At 39.4% G+C, this 20,959-nt stretch overlaps 1 protein-coding gene across 2 annotated transcripts in view; it reads right to left on the bottom strand.

Moving 5' to 3' along the window:
• DSTN (destrin, actin depolymerizing factor) overlaps positions 1-20,587 on the bottom strand; it is a 38,490-nt gene extending 17,903 nt beyond the window's left edge. The window contains exon 1 of one of the 2 annotated variants that reach the window (XM_008710014.2): positions 20,569-20,587. Coding sequence is in view for 1 of the 2 variants with exons in the window: in XM_040637960.1 (XP_040493894.1) it covers positions 19,890-19,892 (3 nt within the window). In the remaining variant the exon portion in view is untranslated. Of the gene's footprint in view, positions 1-19,889; positions 20,042-20,568 lie in introns of those variants that run through there. The other variant, XM_040637960.1, reaches the window with a different exon arrangement.
• Positions 20,588-20,959: the final 372 nt, after the last annotated feature.

Here is a 20,959-nt window from a genome sequence, read left to right on the forward strand (position 1 = left end):
TGCAGATATTCGGTATCTGCGCTTTCCAATATGGTAGCCATTACCACACATGGCTGTTGAGCACATGAAATGAGGCTAATGCAACTGAGGAACTAAATTTTTATCCTTATTTTAAACAATTTAATATAAAAATAACACATGAAATTAACTCTTAATCATATGTTTTAGGTAAACAAATTTATAAGACATATTACATAGTTTTCTGCCTTGGAAAAACAGTATATTATTTAGCTTTATGGATGACTCATGACATCAGGAACTTTAGTTATTATTCTATATAGTGACAGGACAAGGATTTCAATTCTAGTTTACTAATAATTAAGGTCGACTATTTCTGGGGGCAAGGAAGCAATCTTGAAGGGAAATATAGATAAGACATTGTGTTCGTTGGAATGTCCTGAGTATTAATTTGGAAAAGTCAAAACAACCAAAATGAAGAACAGTCATAGAACTGAAGACAAGAAGGCCTGACTTAAGCAAAGCAAATATTTTAATTCATACAGATGGCATAATAAAGTTTTTACTTTATTTTTTCTTTAAAGATTTTATTTATTTTTGGGACGCCTGAGTGGCTCAGTCAGTTAGGCATCTGCCTTCGACTCAGGTCATGATCCCAAGGTCCTGGGATCGAGTCCTGCATCTGGCTCCTTGCTAAGTGGGGAGCCTGCTTCTTCCTCTGCCTACCACTCCCCCTGCTTGTGCACTCTCTCTCTCTCTGACAAATAAGTAAGTAAAATCTTTTTTTTTTTTAAGATTTTATTTATTTTTGAGAGACAGCGAGTGAGCAGGGGGAGTGGATGGGGGAAAGGGAGAGAAGCAGACTCCTTTCTTCTTCAGGAAAAAAATGCTAGATACTCGGGAAGAACTGAAATAATGAATTTATAGTACAAAGTTTATATACTAGCAATAAGGATAGCTTCATTTTATGTAATATTACATATGACCATTCCAGATGAATTTTATAATTAATTGGGAATACATGTTTTAAATAAACTGATAAAGTCAGATATATAATTTTTTTTCAATTTGCTATGTTTCTCTTTCTTATAAATAGAATTTGGAACATTTAATCTAAGAAGACTTTTAACCAGAGGAGAAAACATACTGTCTCATCATCTGTAAAATGTGAATTATGGTCATCCTAACTCAAGAAGACTGATAACACAAATCACCTAAATACAGTGCTTGTCAATGGTATCATCCAGTGATTGAAAGACTCATACTATTATGAATCGGAAAACCTGGTTAGAGCTTTTTCCACTCGTTCTAGTTACTGATTGTTAATAAAGCCTTTGAGAAATGAAAGGCTATGAATAAAAGAAATCCAGACAGCTTAAAACTTATATTTGAAACAGTAATTTCTATCTATTCCCTGATAACCAGAAATACGAATTAAAACACCACACTGACATTTGATGTATATCTCTTCTTTTGTCCCATAACTATTGAATGGTTGCACAGCAAAGACATGCAAGAGTGAACAGCTAACAGTCTTCTCTAACACAGTCAAGATTCACTTACACAACCACTTACCATTCTTCTAGGCACAACTATCACACCCGTAAGTTAAAATCTACAGTGATGACAATGCGGTCTGTGGGGTGAGCTAATAGGCTTTGTTCTAAAGTTTGTCCCTACCCTATATACATCAGTCAAGCAAGCACAGAGCAAATCATCAATCCCTTGATAAGTTCAAAATGTCTGGAGCAGCTGAATACAGTTTTATAGACTGTGCCTTGCTTAAGAGTGCAAGACAGAGCTAAATTCAAGTTCATGTTCCACTAGCCAAGGGATGTGCCTGCAGGGTTTCAACCGTCTGAAGGAGTACCATCTGCTTGTCTCCTGAGGCCACATCACCAGAGGAAGCACCATTCTGTAATTTGCACAAAGTCACCACATAAGCTATCAGTGATCCAGAAAATGTTCCACGTTAACTCTCTGCCTTAATACACTCATTCCTGAAAACAATTTCCAATTACAGAAGTCCTTCATTCACCTCATAGCAAAGCACAATGTCCTTGAGATTGCCTGTGCAGACCCAATAGCATTCTATTAGCTATATGTTAATTTTAGAGCTCCACTAAAACAATTTTATGGTTACACCTTAGTGGGAAAGAAAAAATCATTCAATAACCTAAAGTCTGGGGCGCCTGGGTGGCTTAGTCGTTAAGCGTCTGCCTTCGGCTCAGGGCGCGATCCCAGAGTCCTGGGATCGAGCCCCACATCAGGCTCCCTGCTCCGCTGGGAAGCCTGCTTCTTCCTCTCCCACTCCCTCTGCTTGTGTTCCCTCTCTCGCTGGCTGTCTCTCTGTCAAATAAATAAGTAAAATCTTTAAAATAAATAACCTAAAGTCTGTGAAACACCACCCACACCAGAAGAAAAAAAAAAAACCCTTACAGAAAGTCATCTCAACAGTGAAAGTGGATTAGATACAATAATGCCCAGCTGCTAAAAATAATCCATCTCATTCAGATTGTATGCAATCTCATAGGCAATCCTAATCAGGTTTGTTAACCACCCCCACCCCCCCAACCCCCCCCCACCCCCACCAACTGGAGGCAGGAAGTCAGAAAGGAAGGTAGAAATAGTGGCAACAAGTTTTATAAGCCTGAGAGAGAAAATAATATTCCCCCACTTCTCCACCCCACAAAAAAACTAGACGGAAAAATGGGGGGGGGGCAAGGACAGTAAGCACATTGGCAAACAGTCCTATGATTTTACTGTTTTCTTTCAAGTTTCAAATTTTCTTCAGGGTAGAATCCATGCTATGTCAAGCCCTTTACGGACTATTTCCGTAGCCTCTTTTCCTACTTCTCCTAACACGCTCCCCTTAATCCCAGCCACGTACAACTCTGTGATTCTCTGGTTACACTATGTTCTTTTGAGATGCTTTACTGTCCTCTTCACCTGGTTAAGTCCTTCAGGGCCTCAGTTCAGGCATCACCTCCTCTGGGAAGGCAGCTCTTAGTTGGTCCCTCAATCACTACCTCTAATTTATGTGATCCTTCTATGTACTAACATAAAATATAATGATTTCTATCTAGTATTTACTGTGATTAACTATTGTTTGTGTGATTCTCTCTCACTAGACTGTGCCCCTTAAGTACAAGAATTCAGTATCTTTTTTTTAACCCTATTTCAACCTCAGAACTATCTACTTTATCAAGTCTTGAAAAACGATTATCCCATAAAATTTTTACAAAATATACTATTGCCTTCAAGATATTTTTTCTCATCCTTTACAATTCTTCAATTTATGCCAAGGAAAATCATCCATTTCAAAACTTCAGTATTTTTCAGAAAAAAATAAAGCAAAAAAATCTTCTACATAATTTTTATTGATCTCTGTTGGAATATTCTGGTCCTGATGAGATTTGCTATTATTACTGCCTTTTTAGGAAAAAAAGACATCCTCTGAAACACTGTTTGCATAAATGTATAACGTTTCTACTTTTTTAGACTCCTCATAACTGACAAGAAAAAACTTGTAAAGATGGAAAAATTTTTATACTGTTTGATTTCGTAAGTGACAACTCATCAGGGAAACATGAATGTTCTAGTGATAACACTGAAAGAGCTGTTTTGAGCTATAAATTAGCATATAACATATTAATTTCAAGTGTACAGCATAACAATTTGATACTTATGTATATTGTGAAATGATCACCACAATAAGTCTAGGTAACATCCATCACCAGTTACAGTTTTTTTCTTATAAGAACTTCTAAGATTTACTCTCTTAGCAACTTTGAAATATATAATACAGCATTATTAACTATATCCACCAGGCTATACCTTACATCCCATAATTTATTAATTTTATAATTGAAAGTTTGTATCTTTAGACCACCTTCAGCCATTCTGACCAACTCTGGCAAGAACCAGTCTGTTCTCTGTACTATTCCGTGAGGATCTTCATGAGGCAATCTGTCAGGTCCAGCCAGCCAGGTCCAGATGCAGGATGGTATGGGGTAGGGCATACCCTTCACGACAGGCACAGTGTGGGTGACTCCATCCCCAGAATTCATGACAATACCAGTGGTGCGGCCAGAAGCATACAGGAAGAGCACAGCCTGTTCTCTGTATCTGTGAGTTAAGGGCAGGGGGTGTTTTGTTTTAGACTCTACATATAAATGAGATCATCCAGTATTGGTCTTTCTCTTATTTAGCATAGCATAATGCCCTCAAGGTCCATCCATATTGTTGCAAATGACAAAATCTTTTCATGGTGCACACACCACATTTTCTTATCCATCATCCATCCATGGACATTTGGGTTGTTTCCATGCCTTGGCTACCGTAAATAATGCTGCAATGAACATGAGACACATTTACCTTTTTGAGTGTTTTAGTTTCCTTTGGATAAATACCCAGAAGTGGAGTTACTGATCATATGGTAGTTCTAATTTTTTGAAGAGCCTCCATATTGTTTTTAATAACAGCTGCACCAATTTATATTCCCACCAACAGTGCACAAGGGTTCCCTTTCCTTCACATCCTCACCAACACTTGTTAGTTTCTTTTCTTTTTGATAACAGCCATTCGATGCATATTTAGTCAATTCATTTACAACAATGAAGCCAAGGATATATAATGGGGAAAGGACAGTCTCCTCAATAAATGGCGTTTTAAAACTGGACAGACACATACAAAATAAAATTGGACCACTGTCTTACACCGTACACAGAAATTAACTCAAAATCTTGGTGATGATTTTTTTTTTTTAGTTTAATACCAAAATGAAAGGCAACAAAAGCAAAAATAAACAAGGGGGACTACATCAAACTAAAAATGCAAAGGAAACCATCAACAAAATGAAAAGGCAAACTACCAAATAGGAGAAAATATTGGAATGAATATTCAAAACATATAAAGAATTTATACAACTCAATAGCAAAAAAGCAAACAATCCAATTTAAAAATGGGCAGAGGACCTAAACAGACATTGTTCTAAAGACATACAGATGGCCAACAGGTAGAGGCTATACAAGAGCTCTACTTAGTATTGTTTAAAAAATCACAAATATACTATTTTTTAAAACAGTGCCTGATATATAAGTATCATTTAATTTCAGAATAAATGCTGGAGAAGAGACCTTAATGTATACAATAATCAATATGCAAAGAGTGTAACATTTAGGAAATCAATATCCCATAAAACATACTGACACATTTCAAAAGTTGTACAATCTACATCCTTGTTAAATAGCTGCTTGATTCCACCACTGAAAACATAAGGGCACTATTTTTTTTTTTTCCTTTACATAGGCTCCACTCCCAGCACAGAGACCAACATGGGGTCCGAACTCCTGACCCGGAGAGATCAAGACCCAAGCTGAGACCAAGAGTCAGATGCTCAACCGACTGAGGCACCCAGGTGCCCTACGGCACTATGTAATAAGATGTATCTATCAGTAGTTACACCAAGGTGGAGAGAGTGACTGTTTCAAGCATTTATTGATTCAGGAAAAGAAAAAAGATCTCTAGAGTATTCTGTCTCATCCTTCACAGGAAACCATTAAAAAGGACTCTATTCCTCAAATGGGGACTGGAATACTAATCACAATAAAAAGGAACAAAATGCTGATGCACAAATGCTTTATGCTAAGTGAAAAGAAACTGGATTGAAAGTGTCTGGATAATTCCATTTATATGATATTCTCGCAAAGGTAAAATTATAGGGACAAAAAGCAGATCAGTGGTTGTTAGGGATGGGAAGAAGGATTAACATGAGGAAATTTTTTGGAGTGAAGGAACTATTCTATATTTTGATTGTCATGGTAGTTACACAACTGTATATATCTGCAAAAATTGCAGAACTTACACTAAACATGGTAAATTTTACTTCATGTAAATTATCCTGAATGGAAAAAATTATACATTACTTCTAGTCTTTACTTCAACGACAATATAAACAATATTCTACTCCTCTTTGAGAAAGATCATTTTGAACACATAATAAGCTAAAGGCAAAAGATTTCTCTTTGGTTTAACAATCTAGCTTCTCTCTTGATAATTAGCTAGTGTGTCAATGAACCTAAGACAGGAAAGATAGTTGATGTTGTTGGTTAACCTACTTTTGTTCCACGGTCACACTCACTTTCTAAGTCCTATCAACTTCTCCTTAAATGTGTACTTCAAATCTACTCCTTCTCATCTACTCTTCACATCTCCTATCACTCCCAAGATTAAAAATATTCACCAACTGCAAAACACCTCAAGATAAAGTCCATATTCATTAACAGAGCACAGAAGGCCCTTTATTATCTGAACCAACCTACTTTTCCAGATTCATCTTCTACCATCGACAACTGTTTACTTACACCTTTCAGAAAGCAATGTGGTCATTTACATTAAGAGCCTTAAAATAATCCAAACTCTTTGACACTTTAACCCAGTAAGCCCACGTCAAGGAATTTATTCTGGGGGGATAATCTACATAATATAGAAACCAGACAGCTCAAATAAACAAAAACAGGAAAACTGCAAAGAAAAGTATAGTACATCCACAAGATAGTTTCTGATGCAGCTATCAAAATCACGCCTAGGGAAAGCTTCTAAAGACATGGAGGAAACATTACTTGAAGTGAAAAAAGAAAGTGAATATAAAGTTTTATGTACAGTGTTTCTCAACTATGTAAGACAGTATAGAGAAAAAAAGGAATTTTATCTCTAACAGTGGGAATATAAGTGATTTTTATCTTCTCTCTAGTCTTCTGTATTTTCCAAGTTTTCTATGAGCATATTTTTTAAATTAGAAATATATAAACACATACACAAACTTTTTTTTTTTTTTTAAAGATTTTATTTATTTATTCGACAGGATAGAGACAGCCAGCGAGAGAGGGAACACAAGCAGGGGGAGTGGGAGAGGAAGAAGCAGGCTCATAGCGGAGGAACCTGATGTGGGGCTCAATCCCAGAACGCCGGGATCACGCCCTGAGCCGGAGGCAGACGCTTAACCGCTGTGCCACCCAGGCGCCCCCATACACAATCTTTTTGATTCAGTGATTGCATAACTAGAACTGTATTCTGAAGAACAATGCACATGAGGCGAAGATTTATGCGCAAAGATGACAAAGCATTCTCTCCTTTTCTCCACCATCATGGTATGTGTGGTTGACTGTTCCACGCAGTGTCCTCTCACAAGACTTTCAAGATCAAGCAGTTCCTGGCCAAGAAACAAAAGCAGGATCGTCCCATTCTCCAGTGCATTCAGATGAAAACTGGTAATAAATCAGGTACAACTGCAAGAGGAGGCACCGGAGCTATACGGGACTGCAGAGATGGCACACATATTTATGCGGCATGAAAGCCACATGCTCATATCCTATCACTCTCTAAATATCACTACTATCTGAAGAGTAGGCATGGTTTGTTGTTTTGTTTTGTTTTTAAGATTTTATTTATTTGAGACAGATGTGAGAGAAGAGAGCATGAGCGAGACTCGATCCTGGAACACTGGGATCGTGACCTGAGCCAAAAGCAGACACTTAACACACTGAGCCACCCAGGTGCCCAACAATGGGCATGTTTTATCAGGGAAATGATTTTTCTGTTACTATGTTTCTGCCCCAGTAGGTTGGTTCAGTAATAAATATGTGAGACCTTTTGTTTGGGGGGGGAAAAAAAGAAAAAGACAGGGCATTAGTTACAATCATGGCTTTAAATTTAACAGGGGGATGATTTAATACCATCACTGTACACGCACAATACCATTAAAAAATTTAAAGCTTTTACAGATATATTTAATATCCCATAAAATTTTACCCATTTAAAAATGTAAGTTCAGTGGATTTTAGTATATTCACAAAGTTGTACATCCATCACAATCTAATCTTAGAACATTTTCAACACCGCAAAAAGAAACTCTGTACTGAGTGATCATTCTTCTTGCCCATTTTCACCCACCTTAGACCTATCCAACCACTAATTTACTTCCTGCCTCTTGAGACCTATCTATCCTGGATATTGTATATAAATGGAATTCTATAATACGTAGTCTTTTTTTGACTGGTTTCTTTTACTCAGCATGTTTTCAAGACTCATCCATGCTGTAGCATGAATCGGTACTTCATCTCTTTTTACTGCCAAATAATACTCTATTATATGGACATACTACATTTTTTTTCTACCCAATCATCAGCTGATAGAAATCTGGGTTGTTTCCACTTTGGGGCTACTATGGGGATAATGCTATTACGTACATTTGTCTACAGATTTTTATGTAGATATGTCTTTTTATTTCACCTGGTACGTAACTAGGAGTGAAAGTGCTGGGTCAATGGCAATTCCCAAGTTCAACTTCTTAAGGAACTGCCAAAACATTTTCCAAAAGTGGCTACACCATTTTACATTCCCATCAGCAACATATATGGGTTCCTACTTTTCCACAGCCTTGCCAACATTTATTACTGTTGTCTTTTTTATTATCGTCATCCTACTGGATACATAGTAGTACCTCATTATGGTTTTGATTTGCATTTCCCTAATGGCTAATGATTTTGAGCATGTTTTCATGTGCTTATTGACTACTTGTATATCTTCCTTATGGAAATGTCTATTCAAAGCCTTTGTCCATGACTGGATTGCCCTTGTACTGCAGAGTTGAGATAGTCCTTGATATATTCTGGATACAAATTCCTTGTCAGACATGATTTGCAAATATTTTCTGCCGTTCCTTGGGTTGTCTTCTCACTTTCTTGATGGTATTGTGTTCTTTGATGCAAAAAGTCTTTAATTCTAGCAGAGTCCAATTGATCTATGTTTCTTCTGTCACTTGTGCTTTTGCCTACAAATGCCAAGAAAACTGTCCAAACCCCTCCTCCAAAAATATCTGCATAACCCAAACTCACAAAGATTTATGCCTATGTTTTCTTTTAGCAGTTATACAGCGTTAGTTCTTACATTTAGGTCTAGGAGCCATTTTGAGTTAAATTCTGTATATAGTGTGAAGCACAGATCCAAAGCCGTTCTTTCACCTGTGGATATCCAGATGTACTAGCACTACTTGTTGAAGACGCTATTTCCCCCAGTTGAATTAGCCTGGCACCTTGTCGCATTGCGATACGGGAGGTAAAGGATATAAAACTGTTACAGATGAACTCAACTGTGTGAGAAAAATCTATATTGGCAGTCTCGGATATTCATTTTCTCCCTTACTTCCATTATAGTACTTATTACGATCTACAATTATCTTATTCATTTGTTTACTTCTTACTTGTCTCCCCCATTAGAATGTATACTTCATAGGGACAGAGACTTTGTCTTGTATACTGTTGAATTTCCAAAGCCTACCACAGTACCTGGTTCCTAGGAGGCACCGAACAATTATTTACTAAAAGAACAAGCATATATTTAACATGATCTGGAAGAGAATGCACTGAATGTTAATACTTTGGTTGGAATTGCCATTACAACTAAATTTTTCTTAATGTTTTACAATGTATATAATTACTATACTCAGATATGAAATTAGGGTATTTTAAAAATGTATAATACATACAGATCAATTTCTTATTCCTCTAAGTTCTAAGAACCTCAATTTTTGCCAAACTATTTTATTTTCACTCCTTTTATAGTCCCCAGCACAATGACACCACCAACTACCTAATAGCTCAGGTCTAAATCTTAAGAGTAAGTTATCCTTGATGTCTTTCTCTTATGCCACACACCCAAATTATAAGTCCTGTCAGCTCTACCTCCAAAATATATATTCAATCTAATCACTTCTCATTATTGCACTATTAACAATCCTAATCCAAGTTACCACCATCCATTGGCTGAAAAACAGCAATGGTCTCTTAATCAGTTTTTGTCCCCACTTGCACATCTCCACAGGAATAAATATCTCATTCCACTACTTAACACCTTCACACCCTCCACCACCACACCCCCAATAGTTTCTTAGTGCAATCAGAATAAAATTCAAATTTCTCACCTTGGCCTATAGGCTCTTCCTGTTCCAGCTCTTGCCTACAATCCATTTCCTACTTTTCTATCCCCCTTTTACTGAATTCCAGCTACACAAACCTTTTTTATCCCTGGTATGTCAAGCTCATTCTCTTCTCAAAGCCTTTCTACTTACAGAGTTCCTTCTGCCTTAAATGCTCTACATATGGCTACTTCTTGTCCTGCTAGTCTTAGCTCAAATGTCACCTCCCAAGAAGCCTTCCCTAACAATCTGGCTAAAAGGAGCCAACCCTTCTAGTACTCCCTATTGCTTACATTGTTTCCTTAATACCTCTTAACAATTCCGACAGGATCTTGCCATTTTGTTTTTTATCTCTCTCCCCCCGCATTAGGATTAACTTCCACAAGGAAAGAACTTTTTTAGTACTATATCTCTAAGACCTGGATCAGTTCTTGGCATATAATAATTTCTCAACTATTTATGGAATAAATGGTTGCTATTCTAAACCTTGTGGGCAACGAAGAACTGTTTGATTCTACATTAATTTCTTCAGGAACAATACTAAGAGTAGAAGACAAGATACTTTTACATTAAGAATTAAATCACCTGAGACAACACCTCACACCAGTCAGAATGGCTAGTATCAAAAAGACAATAACAAGTGTTGGCGAGGACGTGAAGAAAAAGAAACCCTAATGCACTGTTGGTCGGACTGCAAATTGGTGTAGCCACTATGGAAAACAGCATGGAGGTTCCTCAAAAAAGTAAATATACAAGCTAGTAATTCCACTTCTGGTATTTACTAGGAGAAAACAAAAATACTAATTCAAAAAGAAACATGCACCTCTATGTTCATTGTGACATTATTTACAATGGCCAAGATATGGAAACAACCTAAGCATCCACTGATAGATAAATGGATAAAAAAGATGTGGTATGTATACATACATACACACACACACACACACACACACACGCACACACGCACAATGAAATATTACTCCACCATGCAAAAGAATGAAATCTTGCCATTACTGACAAGTTTGGTCCTAGTGGGTATTATACTAAGTGAAATAAGTCAGACAGGAAAAAACAAGTACCATATGATTTCACTTATATGTGGAATTTAAAAAACAAAACAAACAGAAATTGACTCATAAATACAGAAACCAAACTGGTGGCTGCCAGAGGGGAGGGGGTGGAGATGAGTGTAAAAGGTAAAGCTGATTAAGAGGCACAAACTTCCAGATATAAAATCAGTAAGTAACAGAGATGTCAAGTACGGCACAGGGAATACAGTCAATAACTTTGTATGATGAGATGCTAGCCACTTACAGTGAACATTTCATACATCTATCATTGTCAATCATTACGTTATACACCTAAAACTAATGTAATATTGCATGTCAACTGTACTTCAATGTTTAAAAAGTTAAGTCACCTGAAAAATAAAATTTAAAAGCTGATCATAAAAAGAAGTTGATCATATATAATCCAAACAAAATAACACTGGTCTAAAGAAATAATAAAACAATTGGAAATATGTTCTAATGCACTCCTTCCACCCTTTTCATTTGATCTACAATTGCTGAAGCATGTGATGGTATAATCAGAATATAAAGAAAAAATACTGTTAATCTAATTAGGATCTAAAGTTGTTTAAAGTCATTTCATCCAACACTGATAAGCACTTTACCATATACCAGGCATTGCTTTTAAACTACTCCCATGCATCACCCAAACTGTTGTGATGGTAGGTACCCCCATTTGGAGGAATGATGAAACTGAGGCATAGAATAATCAGTAACTTACCTAAGGCCATATAGTTAGTAGATGGCAGAGCCAAGATTCAAAAACCCTAGGCAGCCCCACTCAAGCTCATGCATTTAACCGCTTCTTAGTATAGTTTAAAAGAAATGGTAACAATACCTACCTCATCTGGTTGCTACAAGGACTGAATGAGAGAAGGTATAACACAATGCCAGACACATAATAAGTACTTACAAGTTCTCTAAGGCATGACTTCCTGTTCCTTCATTTGTTAGACTTTCAAGTGCTTTTCTATGGTTTAGGATGCCTCAATGAGCATCAAATACCATTCAGGTTCATTTTTTAGGAGGGCAGAGGAGCAGGTGGAGAGGGAGAGAGAGAATCTTAAGCAGGGTCCATCCCCAGCACAAGGCCCAACTCAGGGCTCCATCTGATGACCCCTGACATCATGACCTGAGCTGAAATCAAGAGTCAGACACTTAACCCACTGAGCCACCCAGGCGCCCCCATTCAGTTTCACTTTTAAGGGAAGAAAGGGAACTGGCATTTATTAAGGGGTTTTCTGTATGCCGTAATTATTTTAAGGTACTACTCTAATAATACTTGCCTTATCTCAAAGGATTTTCACTGTAAGACTCAAATCAAATTGTAATGCAGTATACAAAGGGGAGGTACTATTCAATTAGTTTAGGATTTAAACTCAATTTCCATTGTATTAAAGAAAAAGTATGTGGAAATAGAAAGTACAAAAACTAAAGAAATCTATACCCATGGGAACTTGTCCCTGTCATAATTACAACACCCTCTCAATCACTCATTCATGCTCTTTTGGGAACATTTGTTGTGGGCCTAAAATGAGAGAGGCATCTTGCTATGGAAATAAACAAACTCTATCTTAAGGAAATCAACAGTTTAGTTCTACAAAATATCTCAATAAGTGCCATAAAAGGAATCATATGCTATCTTAGTACTCCTTAGACGTGCAGAAACGCAGAAGATAAACACAGTGCTGGTACCCATATTAACTTCCCTTTACAAATTAAATAGGCTAATCCACAAAGTCTGAGGCTGGCCACTAACCACATGTGGTTTAGTGAGTCCATTAAATGTGGCTAGTGTGACTGAGGAACTGCATGTTTAAATCATAATTTAATTAACTTAAATTTTAAATTATCAATCCCATTACTGGAAAACTTGTAAGCATGCTTTGAGCAACTCAGGTATGTGAATCTACTTTTTCAACTGTAAAATGCATATCTAAATACATATCAAATACTTCCAATGAAGACTGAGCATTTGGATTGAGATGTGCTGTAACTGTAAAATATATACTGAATTTCAAATAATTTATATGAAAAAATAATGTAAAATGTCTAACTTTTATGTTAATTAAATGTGGATATGATATATTGGGTTATATGAATTTCACCCTTTTTTTTTCACTTTTTTAGTGGGGCTACTAGAAGATTTAAAAGTACACATGTAACTTGCATTTTATTTCTATTCGATAACACTGGCCTAAAGCTTACTCACAATATTCTTTTTTTTTTTTTTTTTTAAGCAAGGTATTAGCCCTGGGCTGTTCCCTTTTTTTTTTTTTTTAAGATTTTTATTTATTTATTCGACAGAGATAGAGACAGCCAACGAGAGAGGGAACACAAGCAGGGGGAGTGGGAGAAGAAGAAGCAGGCTCATAGCGGAGGAGCCTGATGTGGGGCTCGATCCCAGAACGCCAGGATCGCGCCCTGAACCGAAGGCAGACGCTTAACAGCTGTGCCACCCAGGCGCCCCTACTCACAATATTCTTAAAACAAGGTTTCAGTGATTTGAGAATTCCTCAGAATTCCAGAACTTCAAAAATCAACATAAAAGATGGATTCCTAGCAAATTGGAGTCCTACCTGTATTTGCCTGAGCTTTAGTTTTAGCTCTATCACTACATGAAAATTCTACCACCATCAAAAACGTACTACATGAAACCATTTAAAAATAAATGCGAATTACATTTACACGTTGATGATTTTTTCCTGAAAACATGCTAATATAGGAATATGGGTAGGAAATTCTTCTTTGTTTTCTGTGATAAGGCAAACTAGATTAACAACCTATAAAGTGATGCAAAAATGTGGAAAAGAGTAAACGGTCTTCCTCTGACGTAATCTAAAAGAACACAATGACAAAGTAGTTTCAAATGCGGGGTTCCTGCTATAGTATGCACTGGAGTTTGTCTTTGAAGTGCTCATCCTATGTCCTGCTGCAACAGAACCAGTTCTTTGACGCTCCTCTCATGTTTTAAAAAAAAAAAAAAAAAGCCCAAATCTCAGCTTTTCCTCCGCTTTTTCGTACCTTCAACTACACATTAAAACCTGAATTTTAATCGCAGTTTTACTTAAATCACTTGTTTTTTAAAGATCTACACAAAATATTGATTCTTCGATTTTAACATACCAAATCAAATCACAGAATAGGGTAAGTAAACAACACATAAGCATTACGATGTTAGCTACTAGAAAACTTTAAATTTAAAGAGTTAAAAATCACTCTAGACTAAAAACTACTCAACTCCATGGGGAGTCCTTACACACAAGACTCCAAGATGAATTAAGTAACCAGTGTGTCAAAGTATTACTGAGATGAAATGATCTGATGTTTATTTTGCTATACTTTTCCCAATGTAAAATTTCAAGAAAAATGAACAGCAGCACAACAATTCCAAGTGAAAAATCACTTCCAACATCGAGGCAAGGAGTCAGGGAAAAACGAAAACCTGTGATTAAAATATTTCTTAAGTGTTAGGTGTAAATCTTTGAGTGTGTCTTTCATGGACAATGTAGAGAGGAATATGCTCAAAATACTTAAATAACAATCTTCTATTTCTTTATTAGGATCTGTGGTTTGGGTTTGCAAAATGCAAATAATACAGTAGAGAGACTAGGCCTAATTACTCAGAGACCAGAACTCTGCTCTGTAGATAAAAGTAACACATATGTGTTAAATCCAGTTTTTCCACTTTTGAGACTTTTTTCTAATTTCAAATATGGTATTCACTTCAAAGATCTTGGTTATTACCGAAATAAGGTTACATTAACATAAAAATGAAATTGTCTGAGTCTTCCTGGATAGTAAGTTAAACAGCAGCTCGATTTAAACCAATTCTATTGGTGAAAAATAGTCGTTTTGTTTTGCTTGTTTCTTTTTTAATAGACTTTTTCTTAGGGACATTTTAAATTCACACCAAAATTGAGCAGAAAGCACAGAGATTTCCATATACCCCCAGTGCTTGTTTGTTTTTAACATCTGGCTGGATGAATTACCCAAGAAAAAGAAAGATAAGCATAAATAAAGCAGAGGATGTTAATCTCCATGGCCCCTGGCAAAGATGGAGCTCTATCCTGGATCACGACATTCTACCACTACCAGGATCTGACCATGGCAAGTGGCTAGAATTAAGGGTATTTAACTTCTGTTGCTTAGCAGCTTGAGAGGTATGCTAAGAAATATAGGTTCCAGAGGAGAAGGATATCAGCACTCAGTATGCAGTTCTGACACTGACAATCGCGTTCTTATAGATTTTCTTTTAACGCTGGATTTACTTTATGACTCCACAAATAAGCCTAAATGAAGACGTGATGAGTATTTACATAATGTCAGGTTCACTAGATGCACATATATGTAAAAGCATAGGCTGGAATAAACATAAAAAGATACTTTACTACTAATCAGAGAAATGCAAATTAAAAGAATAAGAAGCCATTTCACACCCATCAGGTTGGCAAAGGTTTCAAGACTCAATACCAGGGGCGCCTGGGTTGCTCAGTCGTTAGGCTTGGGCTCTGCCTTGGGCTCAGGTCATGATTCCAGGGTCCCAGGATCGAGGTGCACTGGGCTCTCTGCTGAGCGGGAAGCCTGCTTCTCCCTCTCCCACTCCCCCTGCTTGTGTTCCCTCTCTCGCTGTGTCTCTGTCAAATAAATAAAAAATCTTAAAAAAAAAAAAAAAGACGCAATACCAAATGGTGAAAAGAAATGGAAAGCAGGCTGATAAATGTAGCTGATGGGATACAAACTAGAACCACCCGTAGGAGAGAAAAAAAAATACACATGCACACCCTCCAATCCAGGCTTCCACTTCTAGGTCTATACCAAGAACAATTCACTGGTGATACGTTAAGTATCATAAACCATGGAAACCATCTATCGCAAAGCTGCTTAAGTAGACATAAAAATAAAAGAGTGAAAGACTGGAGAAATGTTCATCAATAGGGGAATGATAAACTTACGTAGTCATAAAAACTATTTAGCAGTTAATACAAAGAACCACAGCTACGGCTAAAACCAAAAATCATCCCCCTCCCCAAAAAACTCACCAAGTTTAATTTTTTAAGTTGCAAAAGGGTACATAAAGCATAGCATTTATATGAAATTTAAAAACACATCAAAATAATATATATTACTACAGATGCATACATACATAGCTTAAAGTATAGAAATATCAATTTGAATGAAATATATTAACTTCAGTTGACTATGTTAAACTTTACCTGAGCTTTGTGTTCCTGGAAAGCAGTGATGGTTAAGAAATCCACTCCCATCATTTTGGTTTTGGGAAACTGGCAACAAAAAGATTCTGCCCTTGGGGCGCCTGGGTGGCGCAGTTGTTAAGCGTCTGCCTTTGGCTCAGGGCGGCATGATCCCAGCGTTCTGGGATGGAGCCCCACATCAGGCTCCTTCCTAAGAGCCTGCTTCTTCCTCTCCCACTCCCCCTGCTTGTGTTCCCTCTCTCTCTGGCTGTCTCTGTGGAATAAATAAAATCTTAAAAAAAAAAAAAAAATTCTGCCCTTGTTTATTGTGGTAAGACCTATCTGTGCAGTTCCTCAAGACTCCTGGTTTTACTCGCCCAGGTCCTTGTCCTTTTTTGTGAGATGTTCCTTATTAATTAATGTTCTCCCAACTGCAATAGCCTGAAAAAATCATCTCCTTAATTGGCCAGTACATTATGTCTTTGACACAGGAGTGGTTATCTCTGGGGAGAGAAGAGAATGGGATGAGGAAGAAGATGCAGATTTAGCTGTAATGGTAACACAGAAACCTGAAATACGGCAAAAAGTTATTTTCTTTTTTCATACAAAGGGACCTCTTATTCCGTGTACCTTTCTGCTTAAAATGTTTAAAATAAATTTGTAAATTATGTTATAACTCGATGTGCAGTCAAAAAAGGTCACAAGTCAATCTGTCTTTACAGTCTGTTTTTTCATGTTAAACAGGCACATGAACACATGCCCAACCTATTCCATTAGATTGCTGTAAGTAAAAGTGTTTTTCCTAATCATCAAGTGATAGAATACATTTGTAACTCATTCTGGGCCAATTAGCTCAGTTTGTTACAGCAGAGTTCTGACTAGGGCAAGGCTGAATTATCATGTAGACTTTTATTACTTCAGGGGCAAGACTACACTCCTACTCCCAGAAAGCCATACAGTATGCTGTAAATGTCATATACCATTGGTTACAAGAGGCACTAGGCAAGTCTATGTGTAGTATCTTGATCCATAACCAACAAAACAAACTACTGAGCAGATAACCCCAGGAACTTAGTGATAGACTAGTAAATAATCTTTCTATGAGGAAACTGGCATACCTGGTACACATATACCAAAGTTTTGTTTGGAGTGGGTAGATGTGGTTCCTGTGGAGGACAGGCTTTTTTTTGGGGGGGGGGGGCACTGTAAAGTGAGATTGTGAAAACATGAACTCTCATCTTGAAGTGCCCAAAGGTGATCTTTTGGGCTGGTTTCAAATTGCTTTTATTCCCAAGGGCTTCCAGAAGGCTTGGTGAATACCAGGAAGTGATTTTGTTAATGCAGAACAAACCCATTAGCAGCTAAAAATCTTTTTTTTTTTCCTGAGAGAGAGAGAAAGAATGCAAGTGGAGGAGAGGGGAGTGGCAGAGGGGGAGAGAGAGAGAATCTTAAGCAAGCTCTTGCCCAGCCCAACTTGGGGCTGGATCTCACAACTCTGAGATCATGACTAGAGCCGAAATCAAGATTCGGATACTTAGGGGCACCTGGGTGGCTCAGTTGGTTGAGCATCTGCCTTCAGCTCAGGTCATGATCTCAGGGTCCTGGGACTGAGCCAAGCCCCACGGCAGGATCCCTGCTCATCGGGAAGCCTGCTTCTCCCTCTTCCTCTGCCTGTCGCTCCCCCTGCTAGGGTGTGCACACGCATTCTCTGTCAAATAAATAAATAAAATCTTAAAAAAAAAAAGAAGAAGATTCGGATACTTAATCAACTAAGCCACCCTAAAATTTAAACTTAGCAAACAAAAAAACAAAAAACAACTTTAGAAACTTGGAACCTCAATTTCAAATATAGAGATAAAGCGCTAAAATCTGGAATAATAAAAGAACTTTAAATCTTCATAATACTCTCTAACAGCTGACACTGAAAGAAGATGGTCTGTGCTTATAAGGCTAAATATAAGAGTAACCTTTACAAATGGTCAGTCTATATTCTGAACACTATTTGCAAGCATCTGAACAACAGGAGCTTGTAAGGTCTTCTTGACCTCTCTCTGAGGCCAACAACATTAAAATATATCTGGAATCCACTCATCTTGATTAATTTTTAGTTCTCCTCCCCCAAGAACCAATAAATAAAACAGACCCTCCCTTTATTTTATTTGAATGCACAGAAATATGGAAGTTAAGCTTGAACTAAAATTTAAGGATTTAACTAAAGTTAAAATGCTTGGTCCTGTTTTCAAATAGAAGATAAAGTTTGTATTATAGAAACTCAAAAAAGAATGTCAAATCAAAAGAATCTAAAGCAGGCCCCAGCCCACTTCAAAGCACTTTCATCAGAGTAAATCGTCCTAATTTCATGAGAACTCAAAACCCTTAGATTAAGTCTTTTAACATAAAGCAGTATATACACTTATAATCTTACAGAGGTTTAAAAAAGTCTGAATATGCCGCTCTTTGTAGCTTACAAAATTAAACCAAAGAAGAACCAAAAACTGAACACTATCAAATTCCTACTGCATCTCCTTAGTCATCAAGAAACTACTGGTTAATCTCTTTTTCTTCCTTGCAGTAAGGTAAAACCAAAATTGTCATTCAGCGAAAACATTTTGTATGCCAGTAAACTGGTACCAACTGCTTCCAGGCAGACAGATGCAATAACAGTGTAATATTTCTAGCAAAGTCTGGTAAGCCTTTGCCTGCAAATCATTGACCAAAAATGGTAACAGCGAGTGCAGACTAAATAAAATGACAAAATGTTCTACTTGATCGTCCAGTTAAGAATACAATTTTACAGCAAATTAGAGACAGTTTACTGGGGAAAATATGTAAATTAAGCCAAGTGTCCATCACCTAGAATATAATGAGCATATTTACTCTTAATGACTAAGATAATTCAATGGGCTTTTAAAAGGCTTTTTCATTCGTTTTTATTAGCATCCCAGCATCAAGCCCACTCCTCACACGCTAAGTTCTGGCAGAGCCAAACTGTTCACAGGTAAAAGAAAATTTCTAACCATACATGGAGAGATCGGGTAGGGAATGGTTAAAAGAGCCACTGCCAAGCTTGACAAGCACCAGAGTGCTGCTGGAAGCTGATTGCCAGATACGGCAAACAAAGCGGCTGCGAGGCCACCCTGTTCTTAATTATACCAGGGTCATGCTCGCGGTGATCATTCCGCCCTCTAGGGTTGTTCAATAAAGGCCTTATTTTCCTTAATGAGATGGACCGACCTCAGGGGCGGAAACTCGCACGAGTCACTGACCGCCTCAGCGCCCGGCTTTGGGGAAACCTGCTCCAATAAGGCCAGCGCCGGATTCCGACGCCCCCCACCCCGGGCTGGCGGACTCCCGGTGGATTTCACCAAGGGTGTGGCGGTGCTCTGACCCGGCAGGTCTTCCCCAGGCCTGGGCGGGAGGAACTGCGGGCACCACGCTCCCGCCGGCGGCCTCACAGCGGCTGCGAGCGACGCAGCGGCCAGGAGCCGCCCAAGGAGCCGGGGTCCCAGCGGGTGCGCGAGCGGTGGTAGCCCAAAGACCTTCCCCAGCCTGGGGGCTGCAGCTGGGCCCGCGACCCCCACCCCCACGCGGGGGCGCGCCTGTCGCTCCTCAGTCCCGACCCCCACGGCGCCCTAGCGCCCCGCCGCCCGGGCCGCGTCAAGCCCACGCCTCGGGCTCCCTCCCACTCACCATCTTCGCCGCGGCGGTCGCAGTGACGCGGGAGGGGGAGCTGGCCGGCGCCGAGTCTGCAGAGCGTCCTTCTCACGGCAGAGGGACCGAGAGACGCAGCCAGCGCGCGACGCGAAGCGCGAGCCTACCAGGGGGCGGGTGCGCGGGCTCGCGCCTCGCGCCCCGCGCCCAAACGCGACTGCGCACGTCACGCGCTGCCTGCCGTTGCTATGCAACCGGCCGGCCAGGCAGCGCCCTGCCCAGAGAGCAGGCGGAGGGTTCCGCCTCACGTTCTGAAGACGAGGGGACCGGGCTCTCCTCTCACCAGCTCGGGTCTGTGGGGGTGGGGTCTCCCTCATCTACTAGGGACGAGGAGGTAGAGCTCGGGGTGGCACCTGCCGGTGAGGAACAAGCAAACGATCAAGCGGGGCACAGGACCCTTACCCCCCCCCCCACCTCGGCGGGCGGGGTCACGTGGCGCCCCGCCCACTGGGCTGCCGCTGCCCTAACATGGAAGCAGCCACCTGGCCAGGTGTGCGCCGCGCTGGGGGCGGGGCCTGGGGGGGCGGGGGGGGGGGAAGGGAGGAAGGGGGAGAACGAGGGTAGGCGGCTTTCCCCTAGCAGCAGACCAAAGGGAGGACCCGGGGGAGCCCAGGCGCGGGCCGCGGCGGCGAGAACACAGCCGCATTTTTTTACCTACTTTGGTGCTATTCCCGCCATCCTCCCCTGATTGGCCCAGCCCGGCACGTCGGGCCCTCGCGTGAGGGAAAAATCTGCACATTTTTCCTTCTTCCCGAGGCGACTGTGGCCATTCAGAGTACTCTGTGAGTCACCGCTAATTTCAGGTCTGGAAAAAACAAGGAGTGATTTATTTATCTTTGGGAACGGCCCGGGGAAGGAGGTCCGGCGGTCCGCAGGGGTGTGGCTGGGAAACGGTGGAGTTTTCCTGGGACGATGGCGCCAGCCCCGCCGCTGCATTTTGGGGGCTTTTAATTTGGGGTTGGGTTTTTTTTTTTTAATGGGCGGTTACAACAGAAACACAGTTTTGAGAGGGCCAAAAGGAATCCCAGTGTTTTTCCTGAGGGCGTTTT

This window comes from Ursus maritimus, unplaced genomic scaffold (assembly GCF_017311325.1).
Source record: "Ursus maritimus isolate PB19 unplaced genomic scaffold, ASM1731132v1 scaffold_22, whole genome shotgun sequence".
NCBI lineage: Eukaryota > Metazoa > Chordata > Mammalia > Carnivora > Ursidae > Ursus > Ursus maritimus.